At 40.6% G+C, this 20780-nt stretch overlaps 1 protein-coding gene across 6 annotated transcripts in view; it reads right to left on the reverse strand.

The window, feature by feature from the left end:
• Positions 1-20780, reverse strand: part of Rere (arginine-glutamic acid dipeptide repeats) — a 363675-nt gene that overhangs the window by 197265 nt on the left and 145630 nt on the right. For 5 of the 6 annotated variants that reach the window (XM_052717716.1, XM_052717712.1, XM_052717714.1 and 2 more), the window contains exons 3-4: positions 8932-9002; positions 530-655 (exon numbers count right to left, since the gene is read on the reverse strand). In XM_052717716.1, coding sequence (XP_052573676.1) covers positions 530-655; positions 8932-9002 — 197 coding nt within the window. The remainder of the gene's footprint in view (positions 1-529; positions 656-8931; positions 9003-20780) is intronic. The other variant, XM_052717717.1, reaches the window with a different exon arrangement.

Raw genomic sequence — 20780 nt, forward strand, 5'->3', positions numbered from 1 at the left:
ACTGTCAGGGTACAGCCAGGAGAGGAAGAGCCACTTCCAAACCCAGACCACTAAAGGGCTTCTTGACTATTACGGAAAAGCCTCGCTTTTTGTGAACAGCCTTCTACAACGTGTCCCCTGAAGAGGGCAGTGGCCAAAACAGTTCAGATTTGTGGGCCTGGAGTCCCAAATGAGCCTTGGGAAATGCACAATCCACACTTGGACTTAAACTTACCCCCTTTCCCCCATCTCAGTTGCCAACATCCATACTCGATGCTGATTGCCAGCTCCTGCTCCTTGCAGCAGCCCAGCATGCTCTCTGCTGGTGCCAAATACCCTTCCACCAAACCCCACTAACTTCTGGAACTGTCCTAGAGGGGTAAGGCAAGTCCCGTATTGTGTTTCCTCTGTGCATGTACTTATTACTCTTTTAAAAACACATATCATACAGCACATTTTTAAAGGGGCTCTGGGAAGGAAGGTAATATCCTCTTTTATACCCTATGGGATATAAAATACTGATAGCTTTTAAAAACGGGATTCTCCTTACCCCTACAGGCCCTCTCCCGGCTTCAGAAAGATGCTGTGGTGGCTGTGATGCCACCGGCAGAGAGCATGCTGGGGGGTCACACAAAGCAGGAGCTGGAGATCTGCAACAGGCCTGGGAGTTGTGGACCTAAAAGAGAAAACAGTTTTAAGTTAAGGTGCCCAACACCCCTATCCTGGTTACTAGGGGCACTCAACACACAAGCAGGAGTCAGCAAGGATCCTTAAAGAGCAGACAACCACTGACATCACCGAGACTTTGTTCCCCCAGTGGAGTTAACCTTCCCACATTAATCAAAGCTGCTTCCTTATTTCAGTGTCAACATCTGTATGACCCTTCTGGCTCTGCTTTCGTTTTTTGCTCTTTCTTTTTTCTTTCTTTCTTCAACCCCGCTCCCCGGAGACAGGGTTTCTTTGTGTAGCCTTGGCTGTCCTGGAACTCTATGTAGACCAGGCTGGCCTTGAATTCACAGAGATTGACTGCCTCTGCCTCCTGAGTGCTGGGATTAAAGGCGTGCGCCACAACTGCCTGGCTCTGGCTCTGTATTTTAACCTAGATCTATCTTAAGAGTATAGTGTGTGCCCCTCAAAATAACCAAGTTAAGATGCAGCAGTGCCAAAGCATAGCAACAGTGGCATGCTTTGCTCATCATAAAAGCACATTCCAAGGTGTCAGATAGACAGAAGAGAACCGTGAGCAGACAGACAGACTGAGCTTTCAGAAGAGTTTCTGTGGTGAGCGGCTGGGAGCATTAAAAGTGTACTCTTAGTAGGAAAACACCCAAAGGGTTAGGGTGGCCAGAAAAAGCCCTGCCACTTCATGGAAGTCCTTATCTGATTCTATAAAGCTGAAGCAAGATAAATGGGCAACAGCTTAAAACAGGAAAAAAGAGTGCATTGAAGTGAGTTTTAGTTTCCCTCAAAATGTCCCCAAGTGAGAATAATTAACAAGTAAACCATATCAAGTTCAAGAAAGGCATTATTTCTTCTAGGGGCAAAAATCAGCTTAGCGTGTCCTACAAATGTTTGAAAAGGGAAACTCTGCAAACAGGTTTTCACAGCAGAGAAGGGTGAAAAGCAACTTCTGAAAGCCAGCACTGTCCCTTAAGCACAAGAAGAGACACCTCAGACAAAAGCTTCAAGCTGCGTCCTTCGAATATTTGAGAGCATATCACATATAAAAGGCGAACTACAATAATTTCATGTGATGAAAATGAACTTTAAAAAAATCCACAAAATTCAAATACTTATATTAAAAACCTGTTATTACAGTTATTCAAGAATTAAACAAGCACTCTTTAACATCGCATCATTATTACAGTGTCTTGCTGCATGTGATTCTTTGTGAGGCGCCATTCTCATTCCTACCAGCTCAATAGATGGCATTAGGAACTATACCTCCATGAGTCCCAGAACACAGCAAACTCCAAGTAGAAAATACAACTGTGTGCTCCAGTGTACAGTGTAATCAGTATTTTTTCACAATAAACAGAAAACAAAACTGAATAGCTAGTTAAATCTCTTCAGTCAGGGATTCAATTAACCAGAATTCAAATTTAAGTATCAAATCCTCCTCCATTCTAAATATGGGTTAAAATTTTTAAAAACCTAGCAAAGTACTTCTCAACACTTTGGCATTACTTGTTTCAAATACACAAACAGTTCAGGCTATCACTACAGCATTTTAAGCATTTAAGAAAAACCAGCCTTTTCAAAGCCAATTGTTGATCACACAAATCAGAAAAAACTGATGACACCTGGAGCTTCCCTAATTTTCTCAGTTTTTTTCTGACACTTTTTTGAGTTGGTCATTATACAAAGACCCATATATACAAACAAATTGTGAATTTCCAGTTATAAGCAATCAAGTTTGAATAAGACTTCAGCAATATTCTTGCACAATAGATCTCTATAAATATCACTGTCTCAAATTTTTGTAAGCTCTTTGAGGAAAAAAAAGTAGAATATGTAGTTTTCTGCACTGAAAATTTTCACATAGATAACATAATCAGTAAATTATATTTAGAGGTAAATGTTTTAAGGAAATACACACAATTAAACAAACATCAATTACTTCCTGGCAGTCTTAAAATCCAATTAAATTAAGAGAAAATGAATTATCTAACTTCACAATAATTACATACCATTAAAACTTTAGCTCCAAGTCACCTGCTCTGCCACTGTTGATAGTGAAAATAGACCTCTGAGAAATGAGGAGACAGGGCCTGAGCTCTGGATTAGTCATTCCCAAAGCCTCGTTTTGATTTGTACTGAGGTAGACACTTCTCAGTCCATTTCTACATTGATGTTCACACCACACAAGAAGGCTTCGGCGATTGGAAAAACAATCTCTGAGATCACTGCTCTGTAACTAAGGAGGGTGGGACCTGTCCAGCCAACAACAGCCCCACCTGACTAAGTCCATCAAAATCCAAACAAGAGAATTTCATTCCACCTCACATCTCTTGAATGCAAAGTAGTACATACTCATAAGCCCAGTACCCGAGTACATTTTAAAAAACAAGTGTAGGTGGCCTTTATTTTAAGTAAGAAAAAGGGTGTGACCTCTAGAAAACAGCTTGGCACCAATTCAATCAATACGCAACACTTCTTGCCTTAGAAACCAGTTTATACCATACTCTATACATATGTACAACTACCATACAGCAATTTTTTTAACAATCAAGGAAAATAAATCACACCATAAGGAGTCCAATAATGTCACGAACACCGACATTTGAGGGACAGGCCCTATGCTAAATATACAATTTGTATGCTTGACTCTCCATCTAAAACAACCTACTTGCAAGGTCTCAATTTCATGGGTTGACCTGCCTAAGATCATCAAAGACAGCAACTAATAAAACAGAGATGGGAATCAAACAACTTGAAGTCAAAATTCAAACTACTGACCTACGCAGCCTGCCAACCTTCACCTCGGCCCCAGACTAACACGTCCCAAATGCTGAATTACACATGTTCAAACTATTGGAGATTCCGGTCCGATCCCAGCTAACTGAAAAGAAGGCTCTGGTGTGATAATGACCTACAACTAAAGTGAGTAACCACTTCCCAGGTGTTCATGCACTCCATGTTCTATGCTACAATCCCAACAGCCAAACAAGAATCCAACAGCTGTAGATAGTACATATAGCTGTTAATTCACTGATATGCAGAATCTCAGCTGAAGATCATTTCTCTATAGCCCTCTTCTGCTTTACTGTCAGAGGATGCAGGAATAAAAAACAATGAACAGTAACAAGGTTTTGGAGTGGGTTCTGGGTATAAACTAGAGCTCAAAGAGACAGTCCACACACACACACACACACACACACACACACACACACACACACACACACGTTGCTCACACATAACAATGAACTATACAGAGGGGTGTGAAATGATCTACGGACACTAGCGGCTCTGACTCCTTGGTTATTCCTTCCATAGGAACACACAGATGAGAATGGCTGTTGTCTGGTATACAGAGAATGCAACAGCACACACCTCCACCCACAGTCAATTCACTCAACAGCACACACCTCCACCCACAGTCAATTCACTCAACAGCACACACCTCCATCCACAGTCAATTCACTCAACAGCACACACCTCCACCCACAGTCAATTCACTCAACAGGCATTGGAAACCCTTTAACATTGTTAATGATGTTAAGGCATATTTAGACAAGGGTTAATCTGAAGGATGAGTTTTGCAGTTTTAGTACAATGAACCAATGGTATTTACCTAAAGTACTATTTGTAATAATTACATATCTTTCCTGGAAACTCATTTGGTATAAATAAACCTACAATTACCCAATCGTAAGAAATCCAAACCATATTTCCTTCTAAAGTACAGATGATGGCAATCAAGAATACACAGCATTCCCATCCGAATCCCAACACTGACAGAGCAGCTCTGAGTATAACGCTAGGAATAAACAGACAACTGGTAACCAGTACAAGGAACTCTTTGGTATTGCACAATGAATCAAACTAATTTCAGTAATATACTTTGGGTTAACTTTCTCAAAATCCATGATTACTTCCAGGTAGAAAATTATTTCATTTATGCTTAAGACTTGAGATTATGGAATGTTGATATTTTTAGTAAAAACAAGAGTTCCTTTCAGAATAAGAACAACAAAAATAATTAAGTCTTCCTCCCTATCCAGTGGCTATTCAGTCCTATCCAGTGTTCTCTAAAAATGACTGATGCCTAATAACACCACAAATTCTCCAATCAGAATTTAAGGTTGCCGAGGGAAGATAACAAACAGTATTTTGTATTTCTTCAGTGACCTCTGTTGGGCTCAACAAAGAACACAGAACAGATTTGCAACAAATGCCTGTGGGAGGACTGATTGTCAACATTCCTAACTGCATTCTGGGATAAAATACACCTTGATGATCAAAAACAAAAAACCATCAAAGCAAACTAGATCACACAAAGTAACCCAAAATCCTCTGGAAGGGCAACAGGAGAAAAAGAGTTGATGTTATCCCTGGTTATTTTGGTCCACTCAATCTAGCCCAAGTGGACCAATCATCTCCAGAAAAGCAGAATGCTCTAAGAATCTAGTGGAAAGGGGCAGGTCTCGGGAGGTCAGGGAAGAAGCAGCTCCACCAGCATCCTTTGGTGCTCTTCTGCTTTCTCATCTGCTGAAGCAGGCCGGTTTGCCCACGATGGCTCTAATGTTACTATCATAAATGCAATTCCTGAATCATCTTTCAGCTCTACCTCCCTATAGACTGCCACAGTGCCTCAGTTTTCCACAAATCCAAATTTTTTACAAAGAAATTAATCTTTTCAAGTCAGGTCAACAAAGATCACAGACTGCCAAACCACTACTGTTACCATAACCACTACTCCAAAAACTAACTTTATTATTTGAGACTGGTTCTGAAAACTACAGTGCATCTTGATTTAGTCATTCACCTTTCCTCCTGCCTCTAAGCACATGCTGTCCACTTCACCTCCTTTTGCTGGAGCACCCCCACCATGCTTTTGTCTATTTCTTCCATGAATAACTCTAATCAATATATTTAAACAAGTTTTCTTGGATTGGAAATAAGTTAATTATATTAATATAACCCAAAAGAATCAATGTTTCCCAACAGAACACATAACTTAACTTTCCTTAAAAATGCTACCTTTGGCCAGGCAGTGGTAAAGCACGCCTTTCATCCCAGCACTCAGGAGGCAGAGGCAAGCAGATCTCTGGGCATTCAAGGCCAGCATGGTCTACAGAATGAGTTTCAGGACAGCCAGGGATAAACAGAGAAACCTTGCCCCCCCCCCCCCAAAAAAAAAATCTATCTTTAGAGTGTTCCTCTGTTGGAGCCCCTCTCATTCTCCACTCTTGAGAGTTTTCACTTTTTAAATAAACCTATGTTTGTTCTCAAACCAAACAAAACAGAGAAAGGTGGGAGAGGGATAAAGGCCCCTAACCTTCAAAAAACCTGGCTCAGTTAAGAACTTACTACTCTGTACTAGCATGGCTTCCATCTAGCCCTGTACAAGCGTAGGCTATAATTTACCCAGTAGTGTGGGATGGTAGCAGACTTATGTGTTCTGATGATTTAACTCTTGATAAAGCAGAAGCCATGGAGTTCATCCCCGTGGACAAAATGGCCACAAAAGTTATCCAAATTTGAACATTTCTGACAATGAAATGAGAGGCATGCACTATACCAGACTCCAAAGGAATCCTGAACCAAGCCCTAAAAAACAACCCAGGTCTCCATACAAAGTCCAAACACTCTTCCTTTCACACACTGACCTCGTAAAACACCACCCAGGGCTTTGGGAGTTCAATACACCAGTATTACCCTGGTGTCAGTGACTGGAAGATGGCTCCCCAACCCCATGTCTCAATTCATTGGCTTTTACTGTCTTTAGCAGCTTTACCTTAAGAGCATCATACAGCACTCCTTCAATCCCAGCACACATCTTATTTATACTCCAAACCCTACCACAGCACAAGGATTGTTACTGCTGATGTAAACAAGAGAGCACATCTCTTAGTATAATCTCAAACCAAAGGCTAAAAAACCCCATCATGCAATACATCAAAACTAATACTTTATTTTTTTAAGCCATTTTTCATTGTTCTGTTTTGCCATGTTATTTGCTAGGCAAAATCAACTCCAATCTCTTCTTTTAAAAATCTTTCTATGAAGCCAGGCGGTGGTGGTACATGCCTTTAATCCCAGCACTCGGGAGGCAGAGGCAGGAGAATCTCTGTGAGTTTGAGGCCAGCCTGGTCTACAGAGAGCTAGGACAGGCACCAAAACTACCCAGAGAAAACCTGTCTCGAAAAACAAAAAGAAAAAAAAACTTTCTATGAAACAAAGCGTATTTCCTCTCTAGCCTGGGTAAACCAGAGCAATTAGTCTTGATTATTCTCATCTGTCTTTCTCTAAAAAGTACACAGAACTGAGGAAAGAAGAAAATGGAGGAAAATATATTCCTCCCAGGAGCAAATAGTTCAGCATCTCTAATATTGTCACATGACAACTACAAGTGTGTGCTCAATACAGAATCTCAGAGACACTATGTGGTTTGAAAAGGTACCTGTAGGTAGCACACTATATCACACTTGTTCTTGCAGATAGCTTTAATGTTTTAATACAACAGAACCTTCAGCTTCTACTGCTGTTAATATCCTAAGCAATTACGGTACCTCAGCAGAACCTCTGCCCAGAACAGCAACTACCACACTGTAATCAGCATTTCCTAAGAGACGCTGTTCAAACATGAAGGCACCTGCTAACACACACACACACACACACACACACACACACACACACACACACACACACGCACACACACGCACACACACGCACACATGCACACGCACACATGCACACGCAGTACAAAGGGGCTCAGAATTTGATGGGAATCTAAAAGAAAAGTCTTTATAATTTTATTTTTCAGCTATATATTATTCATGGAGCTCTAGCTCTTGGTTTAGCAGAATCCCATACACAGAACACACACAGAAAGAGTAGTAGCTGCAGCCACTACCAAAATAAAACTCTTCGGGAAACAAGGCCACCTCCCAAAGTTTCAGGTATCAGGCAGTATCTGTAAAAAAAGAATCTTTGTAAAGAAAGATAAAGAACAAACATCTCCAAAAAATGTTAAGAATCATATTGGCAAGAAAACTAAATAAAAAGCATATGATTTACAAGATAAGGTTGCAAGGCCACTTTGCAAAACAGTCACAGAGCTTAGAAGCAGCCTAATAAGAGTAAATATATCTTACAAGTAAACGTACAATTGACTCGTTTTACTGCATTAATTCTTTAAACGGAAATATCACATACATTGTACGTAAGAACAAACACTCAAGTAATGAAGGATTTGGGGAGGGAGGGCATCAACAGATACAAATGCAATACATTCTCTAGAAAGTTACAGAATTAGGATTGCTCTGCACTTAAAACCATAGGCTGTGGTTCAGTCTTCAAGTACAAGAACCCCATTCTAAGGGCAGAACCTTTCAGACGGTTCACAATAATACTGCTTCAATGGTATTTCACACATCAGTTGCGTGAGGAAAAGACATTAAAAATAGATCCCTTTAATTGTGTTGCTCTTAAATAAGGGAAATCTCTGAAAAATCAAATAGAATATTAATGCTTGAAAAAATAGGTCCACATGTGGGTGTGAGGTACACATGTGTACACAATACTGAGCCGGGGGAAGGGGAAGGGAGGAAGACAGGGCTCTCTGTGTAACCCTGGCTGTCCTGGAACTCCAAGAGATACACCTGCCTCTGCCTCTTAGCACTAGAATTCAAAGTGTATCACCACACCTGGCCTGAGTGTGCTTGTTTTACAAACACCCAGGTATCTATCCTGAGCCCAAAGTGTGGGAACCACTGCCTAAAACCAAAGATTTTGTCAGGAGCACTATCCAGACAGCCTCACTCCCAGGCCAAATTCCCCTCTCCCAACTTCTGCTCCTGGGACACCCTTAAAACTGGCTAGGATATAGTCCATACCCACCATCATAGCAAAAATATAGTTCTCCCAAGAAAGTGGTCTTTGGTTTACACTTCCTACTCATTCATCACTAAACTTACTTCAGGCTCTTAAGAATGGCTGAGAGCAAAGAAACCACTTCAGAAACTAGAGAGGATCTGAGACTGTCCAAACAGTTTACCTAACGGGGTAAACACTTGGAAATACTGTTTACAACAGAAAAGCATTACCACAATGACCAACCCAAGCTGATGAAACCGTCAACAGCTGTATTTCAGGGCACAGCCTGCAGGCAGGTAGCACTGACCCACACCGGTTATCACACCAGGAGTGCTGGAGAGGCAATCGACAGCCTGTGGAGCTGAAGAGAGAGAGGACACACAGCAGAGGCAGAACACGGGAAATGCTTACCAGTTTGAAGTCTTGGATGCTGCAGATGAAATACGGTGTGTTTGGTCGCCGACTCTCAATATACACACAGTCTTTAAAAGAAAAAGAAAAAATTTTTTGAAAAAAAAATGGCATTTACCTTTTAAGAACCAAACACAAGGGCCATAGACCTGTATATAAATAAATAGCTAGGTAAATGAATATATAAACGTATCAATAACAAAGCAAATACCTTTTAATAGTGAAAACAAAACCTTTCTATGAGTGATATTAAACTGTAGGTAGCATTAAAGTGATTGTTCTTTCTGAACATGCTTCTGATAATTGAAAGAACCTAATGAAGTCTGAATAATTCTGCTCAGGGAAACAAAGCTCTACAAAACTATCCATATCCACATGGAGAAATTTAGATAAAGTAATTAGTAAAGATTATACATCAAGACAGGCATGGTGGCACTTGCCTGTATCCCAGCCCTGGGGAGGGGAAGGAAGGGAATACATACACTTTAAGGCAAATCAAAAATCTTTTATGCAGAATTGTAAAAAAAAATTTTTGCTGTATGCTACTTCATTTTCAACAAATGTTTTGTGAGGAAACAGATATCTGAAGAGACCAGCTTGAACATGCTACTACAATAACCTTTTCACCTATACCATAAAAAAGAATGAGAACTAATCTAATCACCTCTGGGTAATTTACTGTTCAGTACCAAGGCAGCCAATCAAAGGTGGAATGAAGTAAACCAAGTTAGATTTTTTTTTTTTGGTGTGTGTGTGTGTGTGTGTGTGTGTGTGTGTGTGTGTGTGTGTGTGTATCTCTTTCAGGAAGAACAGAATACTTTCCTAAATTACATTTGATATGGCAGCGGTTGGTCAACTATTTTTGATGCTCATGGCTGAAGTGTAAAAGGCTGCTTTTTAAAATTGCCTGTAAGACACAGTTCTTAGAAAAAGCAATGAGTTTTTAAGAAAACAATGTCCACAGAAGAGGACTGGAAGTCTAGGTATTACCCACCAAGAAGTGAAGTTTCACAGCTATCAACCCTGGGGAGTAGGAGAACAATGTCCACAGTGCAAATGCCATTCATCATATCCTTTCCCCTGCCCTTCAAAATGTGCGTATGTAAGAACAACTAGTTTTTGACCACTCAAAGAAAGCCTCGATTTTATTTCCATATACATTAAAAGCCAAGATGGAAAAAGGAGCCACAACTTGGAGTCATTCCACCGGGGGACAGTCAAGTCCCACTGTAAAAAGAGTAAACACACTCCATGTTGGATGAGACAGCCTTTCTAATAGACATAACCTTCCGGAAAACATCCTGTACCACATTAGGGTCACTGCATCCAAAAGCCATTTCAGAAAAAGAAGATTCCCCTGACTTCTCAGATGCAGACAATGAGTCCATGAAGCCACACACCTAAGTGGATTAGGGATGAGTTAGCCCTGAGCTTTGAATCTTGTTCCAAGATCCCAGATGACAACTGACTCTGCTTCTATATTTAGGCATCATCCATCTAACACATTAATCATCTCAAATGACACACTAGAGAACCTCTTCCCACCATGGCTAATATTTCTCTTCATGACCCTTGTTTGTTATTAAAGTAAAAAATATAAGAAACATAACTCTACACAAAAAACTGGAGCTCTAGCCAGGCACAGTAGTGTGACTCACAGCACCATGACCCTAGCACTCAGCAAGGGAAACTAACAAGATAGGGGCCAGCCTGGACTACAAGACCTGTCTCAAAAATTAAAATTAAGAAAAAAGTTTAAAAGTAGTCCCAATTTTGGGAATGGTCCCAAAATTCTTAATTTCCATGCTGTGACCCTGTTGTACTCAGCTCCAGTAGTTCAAATCTCCAGGTAGCAATTGCACACTCACTCACCTGAGCACAGGGCACAGTCCATGTGCTTTCTTCTTCCTGCTTCCCTTTCCACAAAAAAAAACCCCATCCTTTACGTTAAGCTACTTGTTCACTGCCTTAAAAACAGACGTGTGACCTCCTAAGTGGTGGAGTTCAATATTCTGTTCCCCAAATCCCACATCCTACCCTAGGCTACATCCTCCAAAAGAAATACTAATTCCTCTGTCCAGTCTGTGCCAGCCATATCCTTTGTTTATTCTATCAGTTCTGACCATACATAGCTTTCAACTAATTATAGGACAGTAGCAGAAGGAATACATTCCTATGGCTCCTCTGCAAAGAAGGAATCATATGTGCCATTATTTGACAGTCAGACTGTCTGCACTGTCCACATCATCATCATCTCCAAAGCTCTCAAAATAGTACAACAGCAATCCCTGTGTCCACCAAGGACTAATGTCAGGCACTGGTGTCCTCACAACCAGACAAACCTGAATTAAGTAACGGATGTGGGACAATGACACCATGTTACAAGTCTGATGGTTTTAACAGAGAAAGGCTTTATATATCTTTTCATAATTAACAGAATCATTTTTACCACAAACCCTCTTACTCTGAAAGATAAAGCACTGTTAAGTTGTACACTAACAAATTTCCATTGTCGGGTGTGGTGCACTCGCTCACACCTAATGCTAGCACTTGAGAGATGGAGGCAGAGGGATCAGGAATTCAAGGCCAGTCTTGGAACACACAGTGAGTCTAAGACTAGTTAGAACTACATGAAACTCTGTTTCAATAACTATCTCCCATAGCCCCCCAAAAATGCTTTCTAGAGAAAGGAGAGAAAAATCTATGTTCTGCTACAAGTGGACTCAGGAAAATGTTCATGTATAAACACACCAAGATGTGAGTGCTAAGAGAAAAGAGGCATTGGAGGTGAAGGGCAGCTGCTGACATGTGTTTCTTATCTGACTGGACTTGACTGACACACAGGCTAAAGAAGGCTGCCTGAGGAAAAGGCTCCCACTTGAGGGAAGAACCTGAAACCTGACCTGTGGAATTACCACAATTACTTATTAATGCCTTTTTGCTATATACAAGCTATCTTTTTTTATTTAAACAATTACCATGGCAACCCAAACTAATTCAAAGCTGTGAATTTACATAATAATTTCAATATACAAGGCTAGTATCTGTAGAACCTATGGCTGTGTCAAAAATCTCAATATTTTGAAACATGTATGAAAGGGCAGATTAGCTCACTGCGAAAGTAGGTGACAAAACAGTTTCCTTTGATATGAAGAATAATAGATCATGGATAAGATCATGAGTCTTACGAGCTAATTTTTTTTTTTTCAAGATGTGAATTTATCATCCAGGCAGGGAAAATACTGCCTTGACCAGTTTTGGCTAATGCATGTTTTAAAATAAAGTATGAAACATTACTGCCGTTAACTTTTTCTTCCTACAAAACAGGACAATCCAATTTAAGAAAATGTACTCTAGGAAATAATTTGCAATTCAAGTGTTACAGGAAATAATTTTTCTTTTATTGCCCTTATGGTTATCTCACCCTGCCCCACCCCAAAAAAAGGTTAAGCTGAGGCCAAATAGTCATTAGAAGTATTTTCTCTCTGGTCTCAATAATCAAGCAGCTTACTTAATAAAGCAGTTTATATAAATGTTTATAGCTAGCATAAAATCATTTATTTTGTTTTTATTTGTAGATCTGTCTCTGTTTTTGCAGTACTGGGGGTCTAACTTAGGGCCTTGTACATGCTAGACATTGCCAGCTCCAAAGTAGTTCATTTGAAAAGGCAAAGTCAAGAACAATGTCAAGGCACAGCTGGAATATGTGCCCAGTGATCTTCTAAAGCCAGACTGATTTGGCAAGATTGGCATGCAACTTACAACTGCACGGCTTATTGGAAAGCTGCTTATAAGGCTCCTTTAGTCAGCTGAGTTGATGATCCTCCAAGTGACAATACAATGCTCACAGTCAACACAAGCACTGCAGATACCTTTTGTTTTTAAATGTTAAAGCCCTTCTTCTTTAGAAGCAGCCGTTCTAAAGGGCGGAGCAGACAATGCAGTTCATTAAATGCACAATGCACATTTTCAAAATCACCCACAGGAAAGCAAGCGTTCACCAGATTGAGCCAACAGTTGCTGTGGGGGCAAATATGCATTGTTTTAATCTTAAAATCAGCATGCCTGAAATGGGCCAGGGGGAAAAAAATGAATGAGGCTCTTTCCATCACTATCAATTATTCTGAACAATGCATGGTAACTAATGTTTTCTTTAGCAGGGATGTCTGAAAATGAGATCAGCGTGTGTACTGAGTCTTATGCTCTAACACTGAGCCTTTGCACACAGTGTCACTTTCAAATGCTTGCGAACAGGAGCACGGGAACCCCTGACTTGGGAGATGATACTCAACAGGGATATTGCTGGCTGTTTCTCATAACCTCGACATAGCTTTGTGTCCAAGAATCACTGCTGCCATCTGCGAACAGAGCCCTTGCTGAGCTGAGGGAGGAAGCCAGCCAAACGTGAAGGCAAATTCTCAAAGCAAAGCCTCTGCCTTTTCAACCCTCAGCAAACCAGCAGGTTTATGTAAATAGAGCAGTGAAGCAAGTTCCTCAGGGGTAAAAATCATAGCCTGCCACATCAGGCAGCCTGTCATCATGAAACACAAAGCACCTATCAGTGTTTTTCCTGACAGTCTCCTCACTAAGCAGAGTGGACACTTACTTCACCCCCTAATTTAGTAAGCGGGTCTGAGAGCCCTGCATTAAAGCTATAGTTACAATACGCAGGCAATGTTCAGCCACTGCTCTGCCCCATAAAGAATTTTCCCTCCATCAATGTGTTTCCACCTATTAATCTTTGAAATACTCTCTCGTCCCCTTGCAAAGAATGGCAGTGCCACTCTAATAGAATTTCAAATAGAAAACCCTTTCCTTGTGAACAAAGCCTTTCTCACAAAGAGATTTTCAGAGACACAGCTGGGTAGCCCAGCAGTGAACATGGGAAGCTGACCTTCAGGCTTCTCGGATCTTTCATTTCTCTTCCATGCTATTCCTCTATCCCTGACACTCAGAAACATCCAACAAGGTAACCGTGAGTCGGTAAAATTAGTGCAAAATAAAGTCCACAAGTATCTCTCTAGTTAATACAAATGTCTGCCAATTTCAATGTAAAAAAAAGAGAGGGGTGTGTGTGTGTGTGTGTGTGTGTGTGTGTGTGTGTGTGTGTGTGTGTGTGTGTCTGTAATGTGCATGGATGTAGTTATGCCTGCCGCTGTATATGTGTGAAGGCCAGAGGGGTTCACTGGGCATCCAGCTCTATCACTCTCCACTTACTCCTTTGAGACAGTGTCTCCCTGAACCTGGAGCTCGGCTTGTTCGAAACAACACTAAAATCCTGATGCCAGGATCCCCAACCAGAAGCACTGGTACACTGTGGGCCTCCAGCAAACAATCTCATCTCTACCATCACCATCCTCAACACAGCCGATGCCAGCTGCATTGTTCGCCTCACCATAATGTGATCCACATTCTGCAGAGCAGATGCCCAGAGCTTCTATGAGGAGCAAATGGAAGAAGGTATGAAGGCAGGAGTTACATGAGATCCTAACTAAAGAAAGACGAAACATTTCTTCACAAAATGGCAAGTGGAGGGAGGCTGGCTTTCACCTTTCTGCCAGACAGAAGATACTAACAATGTCTGCAAACAGTGGGGAGCTTCAAAGGAACAAAGAACACCTTCCTGTCTTGCCCCTTACCTTTTGATTTGATTCTGTCAACTGTCACCAAATTTGATGGCCTCATCTTGAAAAGTATAAACTCAGAAAAATGCCCCAGGTGGAATATATCAGTGGCTCCATCCTCTTCAAATTTCACAATAACTGAATGCAGCTATGTCTATGAAATTCACGAACTGTCTATCAGTTCTAACTAATGCTACAAAGCTTACATGGGCTCTTGTCTAAACAGAAAACAGCATGGTGGAAAAATGAGAAGAAGAGTGTAACAAACTAAAGGGATTTTTTCCCCCAAGTTTAGACATGTCTCTTTTCTAGGTGTCAGGAAATCTTCCGGCACATCAGTATCTCTAAGACTGGGTTGGGGAGATGCTCAGTTGGTAAAGTGCTTGCCTTGCAAGCACAAGGACCAGAGCTCGATTCCCTTGTAGAAACCAAGGAACAGTGAAGCGTTCTTGTAATCTAGCACCTTGAAGGTGGATCCCGGTCAATCTAGCCTACTTGAAGGCAAGTAAGAAACCCTATTTCAAATAACAAAATGGACAGTGCCTGAGGGTAATACCAAGGCTGTCCTCTGGTCTCTACATGCCAGCACACATATACACATGCACAGCCCCATCCCTTCCAATGCTCCCACATTTAAAGGCTGACCCTAGGCAGCTATCATCCAATCAGGAAATACTGCTGGTGTTTCAGAATAGCTGCCACAGCACATCCCTTCCCACATCAATCATTAACTAACTGGATTTGAAACCGAGTAAAACAAGAAAAAGCATTAACTTGTCAGCAGCAGAAAGCATACTATGCTGACATTCTAAATATTAACTATGGCTTAACACCTGAATTACTCAAGCAAAGAGGAATATAAACTCTCATCTCCACAACTTGTTATAAAAATGTTCTTAGCCAGGCGGTAGTGGTGCACACCTTTAATCCCAGCACTCGGGAGGCAGAGCCAGGCAGATCTCTGTGAGTTTGAGGCCAGCCTGGTCTACAGAGCAAGATCCAGGACAGGCACCAAAACCACAGAGAAACCCTGTCTCGAAAAACTAGATAGATAGATAGATAGATAGATAGATAGATAGATAGATAGATAGATAGATAGATAGAAAGAAAAAATAAAAATGTTCTTATAACTTGTATTGAACTCTGAAAATGATTCTAACCAATTCAACTCCCAAACTCCAATTAAGTCATTTCTCAGAATTTATAATATTTGTAGCATTTTGTATTTTGTAGCATTTGTATCATAAAAAAGGTATCATAAGAAAGAAATTCTATTTTTAAAACAGTGGTAGAGCATCCACCTGGCGTGTATGAATCCATGAGGCTCTGGGTTCTATCTGCAGTGCCCATGAAGCAGCCACAGGGATAGTGGCCCACCTAGCTAGAGAAGCAGGATTCACAGCACCGGGGGCCCTGGCTACCCATGCTCCCCACCTTGCAGCATACTGTACCTAACTTCCTAAGGCAAAATATTAGAGTAACTGTCCTATCCCAGTTCAACGACTCACACAAAAATAAAACACTGAAGAGGAAAAAAAAATCTGTTCTACAGGGCAGTGAGATGGCTCAGCAGGTACAGCACTCTTCCCGTGTAAACCTGGCGAATTGAGTTCAATGCCCAAAGCCCATAATGGCCCAGAGCCCATAATGGAAGGAAGGAATCAATTCCCAAAAGCTGTCTCTAACATCCAATGTCTCATCACACACATAAAACAAGTTAAATTCTGATATTAAAATGACTATTACTCTGGACAAGTTTGATTACTAATCGAAATGTTGATAGATCTTTAACTCAAGGATTGAAAGTGGACCATGGGCTAGGTGTGGTGGCACATACTTATAATCCAGTAACTTGGGAAGTTGAGACAGGAGGATCATGACTTTAAAAACCATCCTGGCCAGGCGGTGGTGGCGCACGCCTTTAATCCCAGCACTCGGGAGGCAGAGGCCGGCGGATCTCTGTGAGTTCGAGGCCAGCCTGGGCTACCAAGTGAGTTCCAGGAAAGGTGCAAAGCTACACAGAGAAACCCTGTCTCGAAAAACCAAATAAATAAATAAATAAATAAACAAACAAACAAATAAATAAATAAATAAATAAACAAATAAATAAATAAATAAAAACCATCCTGGAGTACACAGTGGCACCATCTCAAGAAATAAAAACGTGTGTGTGTGTGTGTGTGTGTATGTGTGTGTGTGTGTGTTAGAGGAGAGGATTGCTGGATACATAGCTCAGTCATAGAACATTTGTCTAGTACACATCAGATTCTAGGATTCATCCCCAGCATCAACCTGGCCCCCCAAAAAAGGTGGAACCAAGTAAAACGATGAACATCAAGGAACCAGTGCTGTAGTGCTATACCCAATGTTCACAGGGAAAATGATCAGTGACAGGTAAGTCTGTGAGAGGATTCCTCTCTTTCTACATGGTTGACAACAAACAAATTGCTTTGCTGATCTGCTGGTGTCACACCCTGCAAGGCAGATTTCAAGCAAGGTTAGCTGCTTTCCAGAAAACAATGCCAGTGGGGGCCCCAGCCTTGCACAAAGTGTTTCAAAGCAATTTTGTAGTACTCGCTAGAAATGCACAGGGAGAAGTGACAGGGCTATCACTCTTATTTGGCAATGATTTTATTATAAGCTAGGATCACAGTGAATCCATTTGCCTTACAGGTTTTCTGTTACTGTTTAATGTACTGTCAGTACAATTTAGATTTCATCTATTTATACTCATTTGAGTCTTCCTTGTGATTGTACAGCAAATGGAACGTATTTGTATTCAACAGAATTAATGACAGTTAAATGTAATTTGCAGTTTCCAATTTTGTAAAGCAACTGTTCCATAGTTTAAAAAATAAATAAAATAAAATAAAACTACAAAATTTCCCATACCAATCATTCTTTTGTACTTTTTTAAAATGATTTATTTATACTTTATGTGCATTGATGTTTTGCCTGCATGTATTTCTGTGTAAGGGTGTCAGAACCCTGGAGCTGGACAGTTAGTTGTGAGCCGCCACGTGGGTGCTGGAAAATGAACCTGTGTCCTCTGGAGGAGCAGTCAGTGCTCTTAACCACTGAGCCATCGCTCCAGCCCCTCTTTGGTACTTTTTAAGCACCTACCTACATCATAGTTCCTTACACAATGAATAGAAATATAATATTCCATCACATTTAAATATTTGCCTCCAACACCCCACAACCTTAACTACAGGCCAAGGGCAGGAAAGTAGAAGTCTTACTGTCAGAATGGACAGACAGACCCTGTAACATCACACTTGTTTCAAGCTAGCAAAATTGAAAATTAAATTTTTCTGCCTATCTTTTTACTTACAATTAGGCAATTTTTCTTATGTATTTCAAATAATCACAATGTCAAGATTAGATAAAATTTATTAGAAGCAGGATATGCCATATAGATTTGGACATAAACAAAACACTCAGCTCATAGTAATGCACGCTGAACTGAATTGTTTTCAGATTTAACAGAAATTTACTTCTGTTTTATGCACAGATACCACCATCCCACAAGTGGCCCTTCTTGAATGATTAGACTTTCACTTAAGCATCCTCACAGTTATGTAAAAGAAATATATCAGATCAACATTTGCTATCCAGACTATAACCACCAGCATCACAGAATGATAAAGTGTAGTTCTTAAAAGAACAGAGGCGTGGTGGCACATGCTTTTAATCCCAGTACCCAAGAGACAGAGGCAGGCAGATTTCTGTGAGTCTCAGGCCAGACTGGCCTACATAGAAAGTTCCTATCAGCCAGGCTAACATTCAGAAAGTCTCTCTCTCAAAAGAAAAAAAAAAAAAAGATAGGAAGGAATGAAGGAAGGGAGGAAGGGAGGAAGTGGGGAGGGAAGGGAAAAAAGAAAGAAAAAGAAAAAAAAAACCAGAAGAAAAGCACAGATGTTCTTCCTTGGCTGGCCTGGAATCTCAACTGCTGGGTCATCAGCCGTGATAGACCAGTGCTTCTGTTGCTGTTCACATCAGTGTCGGTCCTTCCTACACAATCCTGGCCAAGTTCCAGGATCCAAGACTGCAAGTCTGCTTCCACCCACCATCAGGCTCTAACAGTCTGCTGAAGGCCCATTACTAACTAACATGTCACTTTATTAAAATGAGTGAATTTCTCCCCAGAAAATGAGGGGTGGGAAGCAAGAATTTTGCCTACCTTTATATCCTTCTCCACCATACTTCTAAAACAAAAAAACAAAAAACAAAACAAAAAATCACCTTTATAAGGTCATACACAAAGGCTGTGCTCTTCTTTTATGAGCTGATTATAAAGGTGCTGTTGATAGCCCAGCTGACACTGAAATCATTGCAGTGAGCTTCCAGTTGAATTATTTGCTATAATTTATATAAAGTTCTAAGAGCAATGAAATCTGTTCCCTAACTCTAAGTCTCTCTCTTGCTCCCTTAAAACAATGCTGTTTCCAGCTACAGTTGTTGTATGATTGGTTTTGTTGTTTCTGTTTCTTTCTGAGCCAAGTACTATATATACAGGTATTTAAGAATAATTTAAAGGATAAGCGTGGTGGCGCACGCCTTTAATCTCAGCACTCGGGAGGTGGAGGCAGGCAGATCTCTGTGAGTTCGAGGCCAGCCTGGTCTACAAATCAAGTTTCAGAACAGCTAGGACCGAAACTCTGTCTCAAAAAACAAACCCAAAAACAAAACAACAACAACAACAACAACAAAAAACCCAACAACAACAAAAAGTAATTTAAAACCTAGTCATTTTTACATAACTGAACAAATACTCAGACCTCAGGTTTCCAATGAGTATTTTCAGCCCACAATGGACTACAAGTATCTGGAGAAAATATTACATGTAGACAATGACTTCCATTCTCTGTCTCCTTGAGATGTCACATGCAGTAACTTAGCTCTATAACATCTACAACATATTCAGGCTAAAACATAAGACAGCAGGGGGTATCTTATATGCTAATCTGCCATTCACCTGCCACTTTTATAATCTAAATTAGCAGAGAATTGAGTAAGGTCAAAGTAGTGAAATATCTAAATGCTCCTAATTCCTAAAAGGAGATGGAAGATTTCCTTTACTGTTTGAGCCACTGACAGCTCTTGCAGGCGCGCCCCACCCCCTCCCTCGACAAACTATAGTCAATACTCTTCAATGAAGAAGTGCAGCTGCTGTGGGCCACTACGAAACTTAATGAGAGCTTTGCTTTTGCAATCTGAAACTCAGAAAAGCCATGTTTTGAACATCTGCTGAGACAGAATAAATCAGAATTTAGAGAAAAAAATTAAGACTTCTCCATTTTAAACAAAGTGTTAAAAAGCAAGTAAGAACCAAGTCTTATCAAGATTACATTTTTAAAGCCCTGAACCCTTATAGTGCCTCATACCTCTAATACCAAGACTCAAGAGGCTGAGGCAGAAGAATTACTGTGAGTTCCAGGCCAGCCTGGCCTACAGACTGAGAGCCTGCCAACAACACACACACACACACACACACACACACACACACACACACACCAATAATAATAATTAATTATAATAATAATAATGTAAACATTAAGGACTAGAGAGATGGCTCAGTGCTATGGAATAATCCTTTTGTACACTGTAAAGATGTGTTGCTTTCAATGTTAATTAAAAAAAAACTGACTGGCCAATAATAGCTAGACCAGGTTTTCAGGGCAGAGAGAACACTAGGAAGAAGAAAGGTGAAGTCAAGAGGTCCTAAGAAGCCACAGAGTAGCAGAACCTGCCATGCTGAAAAAAGGTACCACCATGTGGCAGAGCATAGGTAAGACACATGGGTTAATTTAAGTTGTAACAGCTAGTTAGTAACAAGTCTAAGCTATCATACAAGCATTTAAAATTAAGTCTCTGTGAGGTTATTAAGGAGCCAGTGGTCCCGATGAAAAACTTCGCCTAAGAGCACTGGCTGCTCCTGCAGAGGACTCAGGTTCAATTCCCAGCACACTCAATGGCAGCTCACAACTGTCTGTAATTCCTGTTCCAGGGGATCTAACACCCTCACCCAGACATAGATGCAGGCAAAACACCAATGTATATAAAATACAAACAAATTTTTTAAAAGTAAACATTAAAACTGAATATAGAAAGTCAGTAAGAAACAGAATCATAAACTTGGGAACATTTACACTGTTCCTATAAGAGCTGGAAAGAATGGAGTGAATAAAAATAGAAATGTAGCTCAGATGGTAGAGTGCCTGC

This window comes from Peromyscus californicus, unplaced genomic scaffold (assembly GCF_007827085.1).
Source record: "Peromyscus californicus insignis strain IS unplaced genomic scaffold, ASM782708v3 Scaffold_5__1_contigs__length_169319896, whole genome shotgun sequence".
Taxonomy (NCBI): domain Eukaryota; kingdom Metazoa; phylum Chordata; class Mammalia; order Rodentia; family Cricetidae; genus Peromyscus; species Peromyscus californicus.